Source organism: Rutilus rutilus, assembly GCF_951802725.1.
Source record: "Rutilus rutilus genome assembly, chromosome: 6".
Lineage (NCBI taxonomy): Eukaryota > Metazoa > Chordata > Actinopteri > Cypriniformes > Leuciscidae > Rutilus > Rutilus rutilus.
The window spans coordinates 21,503,643-21,520,058 of record NC_140214.1 but is presented as its reverse complement, the minus strand read 5'-3'; the positions used below and the strand labels follow the sequence as shown (position 1 = coordinate 21,520,058).

General features: G+C 39.4%; 1 protein-coding gene across 2 annotated transcripts in view; it reads left to right on the top strand.

Moving 5' to 3' along the window:
- Window positions 1–16,120, top strand: part of efna2a (ephrin-A2a) — a 58,906-nt gene extending 42,786 nt beyond the window's left edge. The window contains exons 2-4 of one of the 2 annotated variants that reach the window (XM_084410606.1): window positions 6,654–6,946; window positions 12,378–12,443; window positions 14,714–16,120. In XM_084410606.1, the coding sequence (XP_084266732.1) occupies window positions 6,654–6,946; window positions 12,378–12,443; window positions 14,714–14,832 (478 nt within the window). In that variant the 3' untranslated portion in view covers window positions 14,833–16,120. Of the gene's footprint in view, window positions 1–6,653; window positions 6,947–12,377; window positions 12,446–14,713 lie in introns of both variants that reach the window. The other variant, XM_084410607.1, reaches the window with a different exon arrangement.
- Window positions 16,121–16,416: the final 296 nt, after the last annotated feature.

Sequence of the window (16,416 nt, the reverse complement as noted above, 5' to 3'; positions counted from 1 at the left end):
CCGGCTGTATGCTGCAAGGAGGCTGTGGACGGCCTTCATCATCAGGATGGGTCGCTCCCTCCAGAGCCCAGGAGCCTGACTGCAGATTTTTGCCATTGTGACCAGAGGCAGACTTACGATCCAGACGCCATCTATCATACAGCAGCTTGCTAAAGCAGTCAATGGCCCTGATTAATCACTTCGGCCAAGCATTGCTGATTGAGTCTGGATATTAGGGCTTTATTTTATTTTTTTACGCCCTTTATCAATGCCACATAATAGATTAGATTGCATAGTGCCTGAATTCAGTCACTCGCTGTGATGTGTGTCGCAAAGTCATTTAGAATCTTTCTAGAAAATGTCAGTAATTGCTCTATGAAATATTAAGAGTGTCCACAATAAAAGAAACGTAAAATCTTAAAGGAGAACTCGGTAACTCTAGCGAACTCTACTCACTTCTTCGCTGATTTTCCCTTTTGTTGTCGCATGTTTTCCCCACGAGGTCCCCCTACAGCTGTGGGAGGGTGTATATTTCACAACACGGTCGTAAAAAACTCACTTGCGGCGGCCTCCTCCCCCTCTCTACCGCTGCTCATGTGCGTTTGTTTTGATCGGAGCAAGCCAATCATTCAATCAATCAATTGACGTAAAGCAATTTGTGTTTCGCGCTCGTTCTCGTTCTAGTTCTCGCTTCTCACGAGACTTCCAATTTCTATCTTGCCGGGACGGTAGTCCACAAGTTGCAAGGTTGGTTTTCCGCCTGGGAACGCTGGGGGGAGCGGGGAAAGTCACCAATATCACAGAACAGGTTGTTTAACCATCCAAATGATTTCTAGACAGTTTTATTACGTTAAAAAAGTTACCAAGTTCTCCTTTTAATACACACTTGCCAAGTTCTTAGAAATGCTCTCATGTTGGTTTCGGATGGTTTCGAAAAGCTTCTATACCATTTTATAGGAAAGTTTCAATTAACGACTTTAAAAATTTAATGGGGTGTGATCAAGTAAAGAGAATTTTCTCTTATTAAACATATTTTCCTCAAACCTTACATGTGTACACAAGTACATGTGACACATTTTATTGATTATTTAAAATATATACAGTGGTGGCCAAAATTAGAACGGAAGTTCAAAAGAACAGCATTTATGTGAAATAGAAAGCTTTTGAACGGTAGTGATAATGTTACAGAAGCTTTCTATTTCAGATAAAGGCTGTTCTTTTGAACTTTCTATTCATCAAATAATCCTGAAAAAAATTGCACACAACTGTTTTCAACATTGATAATAATAATAATAATATAATAATAATAATAAATGTTTCTTGAGCATCAAATCATCATATTGTAATGATTTCTGAAGGATCATGTGACACTGAAGACTGGAGTAATGATGCTGAAAATTCAGCTTTATCAGCAGAAATAAATAGCATTTTAAAATATATTTAAATAGAAAACAGTTATTTTAAATTGTAAGAATATTTCACAATATTACTGTTTTTGCTGTATTTTGGATCAAATAAATGAAGCCTTGGTTTAAAACATTTAAAAAAATCTTACCGGTCTAATAATTTCATAACATTGAATACATTTAATAATATTGACATTTTTTATTACAAAGAAAATATAAATATTCGTTTTTAAATATTTAATATATTAAAGTATTGAAAAGTATTTTTTCTTTGCAAATGTCATTAATTATTCATAAATATAATTTAGCCTTGCCTTGTCATAATGTCATGAGGTCAAATGATCTGATGATTTTTAAGACATTTATTGACCTTGACACACAGCCATGAGGCGTTCTCTATGATATCGCTTGTTATCGTTTTGATTGTGCTGATTTAAAATGATGTATCAACCTTATGAAGTACCCTGGAAACAGCAGCCGTGTTGACATCATCATGGAGGATAGATTTGGCCCTCTCATCCAGCATGGCTGTCATTTGGGGAAACTTGTTCAGAATGGCAGCACTCTCTCTCTCTCTCTCTCTCTCACTCTCTCTCTCTCGCTGGCCCCTTCTCTTTCTATTTTGGCAGCGTCAGTACATCCTCGCTCCTCTTGACATAACAAGGTCCGGTTCCCAAGCCCCTGCATCAGATGCGGGCAGCAGATAGCCCCAGCGATAAGTGGCTTTTCTCCTCTCTTTTATCTCGCATGGAAGAGCTTTGCCTTGGAGCTTTGCATTCACAACATTGTGGCAGCCCTTTGCTTTTCCATATCATTAAAAGCCCCCAGTGTCTAGCAGGGCTGGCATGATGGCAAAAGGCCTGCTTGTGGCAAGAACACAATAAGTGGGGCTGGAAAGCCTCCAGAATCACATCGTACCGAGCCGCGGCAATGCCTCACAATGTGTAACGCAAGTGTGTGTAATGCCAGAGTTTCGGCTCCACCACCTTTGGATTTACAGCAGTGTGTGCGTGCATGTGCCTCAAGTGATCCTTTGGTACAAAGACTCGGGGAAATAAGTATACAAGACTTCTGCGCGGCTTAAAGAAATGCTCACATGCTGCCATCTTCACTATTAATGCCGTAGAATATATGTACTTGCTTAATGTGTGTGTGTGTGTGTGTGTGTGTGTGTGTGTGTGTGTGTGTGTGTGTGTGTGTGTGTGTGCGCGTTCGTGCGTGTGTGTGTGTTTGTGTGTGTGCGTGTGTATGAAATGTTTGTAGAAATGCATTATTTCTGTTTTGTTTGTTTTTTTAGCAAACAAAGTCTCTTTGAATTGTTCTAAGTGATTTACATAGAATTAAATTACTATGGTGGACATTCTTTTTTAACCAATCATGTGCAAACCACCATGGATGATGACATTTGACCCTTACCTATAACTCTAAATGTTTGTCTGACTTTATGTCATTGTGTATTTGTAGCAATTTAAATTCAACATGATTGATGAAAGTTGGGAAGTATTCTATTAAACTGATATCTCTCAAAACACATTATTTTGATAAAAGAAGAAGAAAATTGAGAATAATTATTTTCTTGTTCACAAAGATGTTTTTCTCCTTTGGGATTGAATTATTTATGCATAAACATATTTAGAAGTTTTTCTACCAGCGCATTTATGTCCTTCACAAAGCTTGTGTGTGCAACGTTTACAATTTTCTCAAATGTTGTTTACCAGAATATGAATGTTCAGCTTCTGGTATTGTTGCATATTTTCTCCGATTGTGACAGTTTAGATCCATGGAGCTCTCTGTCTAAAAGCAGCTTCAGATACTTGAATGTGAAGATCTTCTGAATATCAAAGTTGTAAGATACAAAGGGAAGACGACAGCAGGTGAATGAGGAGCGGCATGCTGTGAGGAACTGAAGAGTGTTTGTTTAGAATTCTCCATGATGCTCCGCCTATTTGGGAAAGCAGGGAGATGTGCGTGCGTGTGTGTATGTATGTACATGAGAGAGAGATCTTTTGATATTTCTGAGCACGAGCGTCAGTCTGTTTATGATTCAGCTGTCTCCTCATCATGTCTGTTAACACTCGCCTCCCCCCCCCAACCTTCCGAACCACCGTCGGAAAAAAAATCCATTTATTGTGCAATCCCACATTTGCCGTTAGAGCCAATCCGCGGTTATTTTTAATGAGGTTATGGAAGCCACTGTAAATTCACAAATCGATATTTCACCATGAACCATAAACAAGTTCCTGATGTGCTTTGGGAGAGTTTGAGAAGGTCAGACTCAACAGGAGAAATGTGTTCCTGGAAAGATTGTGAAGGATGAGTTTCACGCACACACACACAAGGTTGTGATCCCTCAACATCTGGGATGTTCTGCTCAAACTGATATATGTCCCCTCTGTAATCTGTTCATGCTTGATTAGAAAGAAATATCTCCGCAGCGTTTATGTTGAAGGTCAGGAGCTCCAAACTTTCTGGAGATTTATTCCTTTTGATAGTATAAACAAGTGATTAGACAAACAAGTCACTTGGACTTGTTTGAAAGGACCTAAAATACATTTGTCCGCTTAATGTAAACGTGGCTGAAGAAAGATGGAATTGAGGTAACAGTTTGGGAGTGTGGCTAATCTACAACAGGTGGACCCGATTTAGACTGTGAGAGCTGAATTACAGTAACATATCCAGAGATGTTCCGCCGCATGGAAGTAATTTACGGCACGTTTTATGGTGCGCGGGTATTTGTGTGTGTGTAAATGTGACTGCAAACATCTGAAAGAGCCATTAATCGAGGGCAAAACAAGCTGGCTTTAGAAAATCATGATGTGGGCTGCACTGTGAGGAAATCACCGTGCCAAGAGTTTGTCTTGTTAAAGGGCAGACAGGCAGGTGCTGTAGAGGGCAGCTTGTGTAGATGAGAGCACAGGACCTCAGACTGAACACTGAAGGCAAATGAACCAGTGCCTGATGGTCCTTCCTCGCTTACAGAGGTGTGAGTGCTTTCTGCTGTTTTCACTTAGATACACGTCGTACAAAAAAAAAAGGAAGGGTCATAGAGTAGTTCATATGTGGCACAAGGACACTTTTAGAAAATATTGTGCTCTTGATTAAATTTCGGTTATTCAGTGCAGTTTGAAAAATCATTGTCTTGTTTTGTTTTCCAGTACAAATTTCTAAACATTCATGAAACTAAATGCATGCATGGATGCATCTCACGAAAACATGTTTTGGTCATATTTCACCCTAAAAGAAAAAAGAAATGCACACACACTGTATATATATTCAAATGTTTGGGGTCAGTCAGTAAGATTTTTTTATGTTTTCTCCTATGCTCACCAAGTCTGCATTTATTTGATCAAAAACAGAAATATTATTACAATTAGAAATAACCTTTTTTTATTGTAATATATCTTAAAAGTGTAGTTTCTTCCTGTGAAAGTCTTTAGTGTCTGTCACATGATCCTTCAGAAATCATTCTAATATGCTGATTTGGTGCTCAAAAAACATTTCTGATTATTATCATTGTTAAAAACAGTTGTGCTGCTTAATATGGAAGCCATGATACATTTTTTTTTCCAGGATTTCTAGAAACTAGAAAGTTCAAATGTAGGGCATTTACTTGAAATAGACATCTCTTGTAACATTATAAATGTCTTTGATGTCACGTTTGATCAGTTTAATGCATAAATATATAAAGCCCCGCCCCTTTTCAGCGCTGCGCATGTTGTCTTTTGTCTTCCGGTTTGTATTTCCACAGCTATCTTAAGGATTTATGAAGGATTTAAAATCTTCCCGGTCTACTGATATATGTTAGACATCTGCTTTAAACATTACAATGCTCGTGATAACTTTCATTAACTCTACAATGAGTAAATCCACTTCACCAGCTAATTACTCTTCCACAGCGATGCCATAGAAATATACAGAGCTACCGCTAAAACGGAAGTTCAAAGACAATATTCTAAAGATGGCTGCGCACTTGTTTCTCTGGCGCATAAGGTCTATATATTTAGCATGTGTGTGTGTTTGTGTGTGTAGATGTTTCACATCTGAGTTTTCCAGCTTTGTTGTTCTTTTAAAATTCACTACTGTAATACAAACGCAAAAACAATGCTTTTATTTGTATTACGGTAATTAAAATCAGTACAGTAAATACAGCCATGTTGTATAAACGCTACAATATAAAAAAATCCATTGCATTAGTGACATTTTTTGCATTATAATAATAATGCAATCAATCTTGATGGTACAATAATTTGAATAATTGTATCATGCAAAAAATATCTTTGTTTTTTCGATAAAAGATGACCCTGACATATCCATGCCAAACAAAATTGCTTTAAGGCAGTGAGTCATATAAAATTATATGTCTTTAAAAAGTGTCTTATCTTGATCCAGTTGGCACATTTGTTACTTGTTTTAAGCATAAAAACCTCAATACATCTATTGTTTTATTTTTTATTTTGTCAACAGCAATTTCTTTTTCAGTCAAAGGCATATACTCACAGGACTCTCACAACACAGTACTGTCACACACATTCGCAGCCTCTGTAGGTCACACTGACTTTCAAACTGATTCACTCATGCTATCTTTTGCCTCTCCACCCGTTCTCTCTCCCTCTCCCTTCTTTTTTCTTACACTCTGAGAGCTGCATTTTCATGAAACGCACACTATATAGAGAGAAAATCAAATGCGAAGCATGAAAATTTATTTTATGGTGCCAGTGTGGTTCAAAGCTTGGATTAAGGGTGGAATTTAATATGAAGTTGATGATTTATTTGACAAGCTCAACTCGCTGACTAAATGTGTGTTTTTTGTAAACATAATCAACATTTTCATTGATAAATGTTGCTACTGCACTAACCCAAAAATATGAACAAAGGCAAAACCAAGTTGTTTTTTTAAGAGGTCTATTTTAGGCCCTAGTCAAAGATTTTTTTTTTTTTTTTTTTAAACATCCCCCTTCTCCCCTTCTCATTACAGTATTACATCGAGAGTTTGGTTTTCTGTGTGTTCTGGTTTGCCATTCTCTCTCTGCATAATGGTGACCTAGATAGAAAATATGCATTGTGGTTATTCATTCCAGCTTATTCTGTTGTGTTCCCTGTGATTTTCTGCCCAACAGATTTAGCCTTTGTGTGTTAAACATCGTTCTTTGCTGCTGTATGGTTTGAATGGAGGCCAAATATAAAACTGAACTAAAGAATATTTCAGTTGTCCCTGTAACAGGAGTTATGTCAGTCATCCTAATCTAATGCTCTGACTCTCCGTTGCAGGTTCTGGCAGGGCGAATACACGGTGGCCGTGAGCATCAACGACTACCTGGATGTGTACTGTCCGTACTACGAGAGCCCTCAGCCTCACAGTCGCATGGAGCGCTACATCCTTTTCATGGTGAACCATGATGGTTACCTCACCTGTGAGCACCGCATGAGGGGCTTCAAACGGTGGGAGTGTAACCGGCCCCAGAGTCCCGACGGACCCCTGCGCTTCTCTGAGAAGTTTCAGCTCTTCACCCCCTTCTCACTTGGTTTTGAGTTTCGGCCTGGGCACGAGTACTATTACATATGTAAGTGTGTGCATTTTTCAGTGTGTGCACGTTTCAGAAGTGGCTTGTGGTAAACTTCTAAAATGAGAAGTCAAAGTCGACTCAATGTTGCAGTGGTTCTCAACCTTTTTGACTCTCCATTGTAACCGTCCCCAACAGTTTTCGAAGGCCTAACGCTTCTAGTTTCTGTCAATTTAATTTTAGGATTCCAGAAGATTTCAAAACGTAATGTTCTTAAACCAGTGAAACCATTGTAATTCACTGGATAAGGATTAGGATTTTTTACTCTCAATTTCTACCCAATTTAAGATTTTGTTAATTTACCTAGATTTGTCTCGAAATCACACTTTCAAAATTATATTTCGCTAGTACTGGTCTCTCTTCACTGGCTTCCAGTCAAATATTGTAGCCAGGTTAAAGCATTATTGTTTGCTTATAAAGACCTGGTTTGGCTCCTCCTTATATTTTTGATCTTCTTTCATTTCATCATACATTCCAGACACCTCCGATCAACCAGTAGTTTATGGTTGATTGTTCCCAGGAAACGTCTTAAACTGAAAAGAGATCGTGCCTTTTCAGTGGCTGCTCCACAGCTCTGGAATAATTCCTTCTGAAATCTCATCTATTTATTACTGCATATACAGACCCTTTCCAAAAAATTTGAATATCATGTAAAAGTTTATTTATTTCCATAATTCCATTCAAAACATTAAACTTCCATAGATTATAGATTCAGGGCCCACAACTTAAACGATTTCAAGTATTTAGTTGTTTATTTGTACATAATTTGGGCTTCCAGCTCATAAAACCCACGAAAACAGGATTTCAAAAAATTAGAATATTACATGAAATCACACAGTAATTACACAGTGATACCATGGTCATTGAACCAGGTTTTGGTTATTTTGGCAGTGTGGGCAAGGTGCAAATCCTGCTGGAAAATGAAGGAAGCATGAAGTGCTCTGAAAATGTCCTGGTAGACGGCTGCATTGACTCTGGATTTAATAAAGCACAGTGGACCAAAGTCCTCTTTTCTGATGAGAGCAAATTTTGCATCTCATTTGGAAACCAAGGTCCCAGAGTCTGGAGGAAGAATGGAGAGGCACACAATCCAAGATGCTTGAAGTCCAGTGTGAAGTTTCCACAGTCTGTGTTGGTTTGGGGAGCCATGTCATCGGCTGGTGTTGGTCCACTGTGCTGTCCACTCAACGCAGCCGTCTACCAGGACATTTTCAGAGCACTTCCTTCAGCAGAAAAGCTTTATGGAGATGCTGACTTCATTTTCCAGTTTTCCAAGACAGTGTGAACCAGTTGTTGTGGAGGTTAAATTAAAATAAGAAATATCTTGTTTGTGCTTGTTTTGGCTTATTTTAAATAATTTAGTCATCTTGAGATTCCAGAGTTTTCTGGGAGGCCCTGGTTAAGAACCACTGCACTGCGGCTTATTTATTTAGGACAAAAAAGCTCCATTTACATGTGATGTTTACACAATTTTGAGGTAAAAGGAACATCATTGTATATTTTATATAATGCTATTATAATTGTTATTTATTTCATCATACATAAAGGCCTGGCTTCACGACAGGGCTTAGATTAAGCCAGGATTAGGCCTTAGTTTAATTAGGACATTTAAGTAGCTTTTATAAACATGCCTTAGAAAAAAACATTACTGTTGTGCATCTAGGGACAAAACAATGGCACTGACATATTTTAAGATATGTCAGTATAAGTTGCTTCCAGTTAAAACAACTCAACATGCATTTTAGTCTGGGACTAGGTTTAAGCCTTGTCTGTGAAACCAGGGGAAATATTACTTATTAAATCCAAGTCTCAAAAGGTTTATGAATTACTACAACAAAACATAAGCATATTTTGTGTAGTAATGATTGGCTACAACTAGCTGTTATTTATATACATTTTTTGGAACAGTAGTCAACGAATGCTTGGTAAATAGGTTTTTTATGGTCTCAAAAACAGAGGTACATCTTTAATTTAATTATATCTGAGTAGTTACTATACGTAATTTGAACATGAGTGGTTTTCTTTGTAATTAGTTTGTTTCCACCAATTTGACCTATTCGTGTGGATTTGCGGACTGGCTGTGAACATGACAGGCAGGCATTATCGCATTGACAGGGTCAATCAGCCAATCACAGAGACTTTCTGTGACTTTTCAGACTCCCTTCACGTTCAGCATTCATTGGAATCTCTGAGAACACAATGAGCTGCAGGGAAGCAAAAGAGACTCTGCCTAACTCTGAAACCTCAGCTGGTGGACCTGAGAAAAATCTGTGTTTTGAGCTTGAGTATTTATACGCACAGTTTGAGCTTGTATTTCACACTATTTGTTTTGCTATTTTTTTTCTTCCATCCTCGGGCAGAACGTTCTAAAGTTACAGGGCATTTAGAAAGACGCGGATAGTTTGTGAGAGAAATAGAAATGCTGAAATAGAGATGCTTTAATCTCAAAAGCTGTAGCTTTTCCTAAATGAACAAACATCCAACAGCTCATTCCCATTATCCTCACAAAGCTTTAAACTGGTGTGTTCAAATGGAAAACTTGTCCTTCAAGCATTTGTTTTACTCTCCTCTAGTGAAGACAATTTAGTGTGGCTAAACCAAATTAAAAGTAGACATTAAACAAAAAACATCGTTTTTTTTGTACTTCAACCGCCTAGCTGTTTTAATATGATAACATGAAAGACTTTTATCAGTAAGATGCCGGGAGAAAACAGGGAGCGGCAAGCAAATCAATAATTTATATGGTAATTACAATTCCTGACATGGGAGGCTGTGTCGCGGGCAGATGTGGCTGGGCCGGGAGCCACCTGTGTACAGTACAGAGAGTCTGGTGACTTTGAGCTCTCGCCGGCTTTGTGTCGCAGAACCGCACTGTCCATCAGCAGCCATTCGCACAGCGGCCGGACGGGCCTTCCTTTCTCCCATGGAGATTGCCAAAGATCCTACATGCTTTTCATTTGACTGCTGATTATTCCCTGATTGACAGCTCAGACTGAAAGGGAGCGAAGCAGGCGCGGAGGGGGCGTCGTTCTGAGTCAACATCCCCTCCGCCCAAGCCCCCCTAAATCAGCGGGGCGTAGCGCTGCTTATCATAAACGCCGCAGTGTTGTCTCCGTGCACCAGAGAGAGAGCGAGAGAGAGATGCCATAATAAGCAGGCAAAAAAGTTCAAAGATACCCTTCAACTCTGTGTTTCTGCCCCCAAACTGATTTTTAATGCATCTGCCTCGCAGCTCCCAGCCAGGTCCTGCATTGTGAAGGCTTTTGTTTCAGGCTGAAGGGTCAGGGCTGGAAAAGGCCTTCGGACACCCCCGCTCCCCCACCAAGACGGCCCCATTCAGCACCCCAGCCGCTCCCTGAGAGGATTGTGTGGTTACCGGCAGCTCTATGGGCGTCATGGTCCCTTGGGGGATTGATGCTTTGAGGCAGGGTCGGTGGGGTCAGCGATGAGAGATGGATCTGAGAGGTTATCACGGGGAAGTGGGGGCTGATCTCGATTGTCTGCTAGTAAAAGAACACGTCCATCAGACCTGGTCAGACTTAACCCCCGGACTTCCATCTCTCCGCCCGTATTGATCGGCTGTGATGACATCTTGACAGGCGTCTTCTACACAGCTGCCGGCGGTTGAGGTTGGGTGCTCTCCAATGAACCTAGGATCCGGTGTGCTGGACAAGCCACAAGAATACACAATGACCTGGGGGGAGGGTTGTTCAGGTTGAAGATGACGAACTCAAGACCAGGGTTGGATTTTTTTCAGGGATCCACTGAAAATGTTTGTGGAAATTCAAAAGATATCTAGCAAAACTCTAATAGTGGTTAGAAAGAAAAGATGCATCGGCAACACAATTTGTAAACATTTTCAAGATAATATTTGAATAATTTGAATACATTTTTGGCTTTAATAATAAAACTATATACTAAATAAAAAAGCCAATCATTTCTTTTTGGAAACATCATGTTTCTCAATCACATTTAATTAGTAAAAAAAAAAAAAATGATGAGTTTATTTTGGCTTATGAGTGTTCTCATCAGCTGCATGTTCATGTCTCTTTTGTGTTAGCACATGGCTTGTGATTTGTTTTACTGGCCATGTGCTTGTGTTTTAGTCATGTTTGGTGTGAGCACATGGCTTGTCATGTATGTTTCCTTGTGTCATGTGCTCTCCTGTCAGTTGTCTAACATAGGCTATAGACTTATTTATAAATTAAAAAAATGCTAGTAAATGACTAGTAAAAAAAAAACCTGTAGAGTAGTGGTCTGGGTTCAAACATTCCGACACACAAAGTGAAGCATTCACGTGACTGGAAAGAAAGTGAGGCTTCGTTTTCCGTTGATCTGAAAACAATACGTGCTCCGGCACGGAGCTTCATGAGAAATTGCGCTGTGTACTCGTCTCGATACGCGCTTTGAAGCTTCAGTGTTAAATGGAACATTACTACTGTCTTGTTTCCCCCACGGGGTAGTTTTTGTTTGTTTTTGTTTTATTTAATGCTTAATAAAAACCCATCACTCTGCATTTGAGTCCTCTCTACTTTTATCAACCCAAACTCTGAGAGAGAGAGAGAGAGAGAGAGAGAGATTGGAGTCAGTAAGATTCTTTTATGTTTATGTTTTGGAGAGCCTCTCAGCAAGACTGCATTCATTTGATCAAAAATAAGATTATTACAATTCAATAATTTTTTATACATTTCTATTTTAATACATGTTACTATTAAATGATTGTCACTTTTGGTCAGTTGAAGGCATCCTAGCTGAATAAAAGTATTAACTTAAAAAAAGGTCTTTCTGACCCCATATATAAACTTTCGTCATTTCTTGCCTGTATTCAGATGGGAATCTAGACCACTCCGACTGTGACTCGTACTCACCAGCTTGAGCGGTACATTATGCTGTTTTCTTCATGTGCTGGGTTTTCTTTGTGGACATTAGACTGCGGCCAAGTTCAAATAAATGATTTCACTCCCCCCTTCTTTCACACAAGACCCTATAAGGGAATAAGCAGGAGATGTGTTGTGTCTGGAGTACAGAGATGAATGAAGTAATCTGTCAGAAAGCTTGTGTCTGGAGTGCAGAGATGAACGGTGTTGCTGATGTTCTGGTGGAGCCAATCTGACGGTAGACTGCTGGCTGACTCAATAGTGACTCTTTGCTCTCAGGTCACTGAGTGCTATGTGGGGTAATTTGCTATGGGAACATTGCGTGTCACAGGCCATTGTATATGAAGACACCAAGCTGGTGAAGGTCACAGCAGTTTCCCTGAAATGAAGAAAATCTCCGACTTTGTTCTTGATTTGGTTGTCAAACATTCACAAGTGTCACCTCACAACAGCAGGAGGATCTTAAACCAGATTGATTCAATGTCTTGCTGAATGATTCTGTTTGTCACAAGCACATTTAGCTCATTATTTCTCTTCTACTTCCTTTTCAACAGCTTCTCCTCATCCTAACCACGCTGGCAAGCCGTGTTTAAAGTTGAAGGTGTACGTGAAGCCTACAAGTAAGTCACGCTCTAACTGTTTCGCCCCGCCGGCGTAGAAAATAATATCCCCTCATGTCTACGGGCCAGCCTTCTGTTAGGCATAACAGGAATGCAATAATAAGCAGTGTTTGACACATTTTCCAGGAACATTTTGTTAATGAGATGTCATATTTATTTTCAAGCTGTGAGAATGTGTTCAAATGCAGTCTGCAGCTGCTGAGGTCTAATGGGAACGATTAGGACTATTGTGGATTTTTCCTTTAAGATTTTACCTTCATTACTCACCAGTGGAAACTCCCAAAAATACAAATTCAGTCATCATTTATTACGTATGATGTATAACTTTCTTTTTTCTGTGGAATAAGATATTTTGAGACATGTCTCAGTGTTGTTGTTTTTTCCCCATACGATGCAAGTTATTGGTCACCAAAGCCAATGTCTGGTTATTCAATTCAACATTATTCAAAATATTTTCTTTTGTGTTACCCAGAAGAAAGAAAATCATACTATCCCATTTATTGTTGGCAAATGCAGAATCCTAAAAAAATATTATCACAGTTTCCACAAAAATATTAGGCAGCACAACTGTTTTCAACATTGATAATAAGACATGATTCTTGAGCACAAAATAAGCATATTAGAATATCTATGTTTTGATCTTCGTTCTGAATCTGAATCTGAGATTTTCTCAGCTTTTTGCTCAAAATGTTGCTTTTTTTTATGAAACTTGCCCACATTCAAGTGTTGATAAAAAAAGAATGCATTAAGCTAGAATAAAACATTTTCGTTTTTTTAACCAGAGGGTCTGTTCTTTCTTTTGAAATAGCCTGTTCAGATATTCATACAACAAAATATTCTGGATGCCATGAAATTTTTGTGAAAATTATAAAAAATGCTGGCAGTTTTTATTTTTTATATGCTGGGAAAGAGTTAAAATATCTTAAAATAGAAAACAGTTATTTAAAGCTGCAGTCCGTAACTTTTTTGGGTTAAAAATTATCCAAAATAATTTTTGAGCAAATACATAACCAGCCAGTGTACAAAACTATCTGCTTGCCTTAGCTTGATTCAAAACGGTTAGCTTGTAATAATGTTTTTAACTCCAGTGGTACTGGTGGATTTCTGCGTGAAATTCAAGCATATCTTTGCGTCATTACGTCACATCTGTACACATAAAGAAGGTGTCTCGGCTAGTAGGCTAAATTGCGTGTGAGGATGTTGGAGGTGGAGATTTATAGCGATTTATAGCGTTTTCTCGCTATAAACTTGCGAGCACGACCACTTTCTTAGCTTATAAACTCACAGCACTTGACATAATTAAACTTATCAATTTGATGGCGGATCCAGAAAAGTTCAAACGACAATCACCAGTGACAACTAGAGATTCACCCGGTGAAAATCCAAAAGACTTCGGACTTCGCTACAGAAAAAAAGAATCATCGCGATTTACTGCAACATTTTTTTCTTCCCTAGTTGGTCAGAACAAAAGTGGATGTTACTTGTTCAGACGACATTTTCCGGTGAAAATTCTTATGTTGGTCATACTTCCAAAAAGTAGAATCTGTGATTGCGAATGACAGTATCCACACCGGCACGGTGACTGACAGCCTCACATTCTCCTCAAAACATTGGATTCATCCGCGCTGTGCCGTGCCGAGCCGAGACACAACCCACGTAAAGTTGATAATTCCGTGAATAACTGCAATTGCGGATTTCGAACAGAGATGGCGACAAAGAGGAAAAACGATGGACTGTAGCTTTAAATGGTAATCTTTTTTTTTTTTATTACTGTCTCCATGAGGCTTCTTTTAGAAACATTTGGAGAAAAAATCATATTGACTTGCTTTGTCATTGCTAATTGTTTAGTCCAAACTCGGTCCATGCACTGTCCTGCAGAGTTTAGCTCCAACTTGCCTCAACACACCTGCCTGGAAGTTTCTAGTATGCCTATAGACCTTGATTAGCTGGTTCAGGTGTGTTTAATTGGGGTTGGAGCTAAACTCTGCCAGACAGTGGGCCTCTAGGAGCAAGATTGGACGCCCATGGTTCAGAACAACAGCGTTCAAGCTCCATTTGGATATACAGCATTTATTCTAAATTCACTGGCACAGATATGTCAGGTTGGTGTAATCTATGAAAACCGTGTGTGAAATGTGAACCAGATCCTCTGCCTCAGTAATTAAACTCTAATTAGGTCACTGCTGTGGGCCCCTGCTGCTTTGAGTAAAGGTATGCATTTCCTAGCGCTTCCTCTCCGTGTGCTGTCTCTCTGTGTTTGTGTGTTTCAGATGGTTCTGGCTATGAGTCTCCAGAGCCCTTCCTGACTGATCAGAGCCAGCGCTGCAAGGCGGACGGCCCGTGCCTAGCTGTGCTCCTGCTTCTGGCCTTTCTGCTGGCCCGCGTTTAAGAAGCTCCACCGCTGCCCAGACTGCCTACCGCTCTCCCTCCATCCATACTCCCTCAGGGAAGCCCTCTCATCCAGACCCCCCCCCCCCCCCCGGCCCACAGGCTAACGCGCAGTCATCCTCTTTTTTTACTGAACGAGCTCCTCGCAGCTGATCCGAGGACAGAGACGTTCGCCCTGCTTAGCGGCTCATGTAAAGCAGTTGTGAGACTTAGACACCTGTCGTGGAATGTGACCTTTTATATATGCTGTCATGTAATCGAGGCTTGTATTCATGTGCCATTTTGTCACATTTCAGGGCATAGCAGTTTACAAAAGATTTCAGATTTCACTTATTTGGTTAGCTATAATGCCCCCCCACATCATTTTTACTCCATACTCAGCCCCTGTTTACCCAGAAATTAAGGGATTTTTTTCCCCCCCAATAACAAATGACACCAAAGGACTCTCTTCAGAGTTTTAGTTTTATTTTCCGTTTGAAGGGAGAGAAGAAATGTGTTTTGTGGTAGCCAGCAGTTAGGGACTTAGTGTTAGACATTCACGTGCATGTGAAACACTGTGAAACAAACTGATCTTCTTACAATAGTAACGATATATTTTTATTAGCAAAAAGGAAACAAAAGTAGACCTTCTAGCCACTCGTTCAGTGTACGGCTCAGCTGGTGGAGTTTGGATGAGACGCAGCCAAATGTCAGTGCTCACTGCTGGCCTTCGCCTCAAAACTATATGTCTACTGGCGGGACAAGGACACTGAATCTCCGAGATGAGAATAATCGCTTTGGTGCAAACCCAAATGCCGCTTAATAAAACTCTGCATTGTTTTTTCTTTCCAGCTCTGTGGGACAAACAAGCAATGAAACGCAGTGTGTGTTTCAAAAAATGATCTGTGAGGGTCAGGGACTAGCCACTTTTAATTCACCGACGCACGCACTGCGGGCATGGGCGAAAAGGAAATGGATTTTTTGTATTCTATTTCATGTTATTTTTGTAGCATTTAAAAGCAACATTAATTATTCATGTGGTATGAGGAATGGTTTTAGTGGCGATACAGTGTGTGAGTCAGCAGTCGGACGTATTCAGATGGGCCCACTCTCACTCTTACTGTTGTTATTGTGATCTTGTCAAACTGTATTCAGTATTTAAAGAGACAGAAAGCATTTCTTTCCATCTGATTTGATTGTGTCCTCTTTTTCATGTGACGTTTTGTACAGCCAACATGTTCTGTCGAACTGAAGAAACATGCAGAAATGAAAAACAAAAAAATAAAGCATTTTTGTCTACGAGATGTGAGAAAAGATGCATTGTCTAGAGTTGACAAGTAACATTTTGACTCAGCTTTGTATAGAATAGATGTTAGATGAAATATTTTAGATGATCTCTGCAGACATTAATGCTAAAGGTGCTAAAAGGCCTTTTTGATTTTTTTTCTCAAACGACAACAAAACACAACACAGCACATATCTAAAAACGTATTTGTTTTGCTATGCACTGCTAAATTTTCCTGATCTGTAAAGTTTGATCCATTTTGTACAGTATCTAAAGATTGATTAAGTAACTTTATGTAACTGAACATTATAGAAAATGATG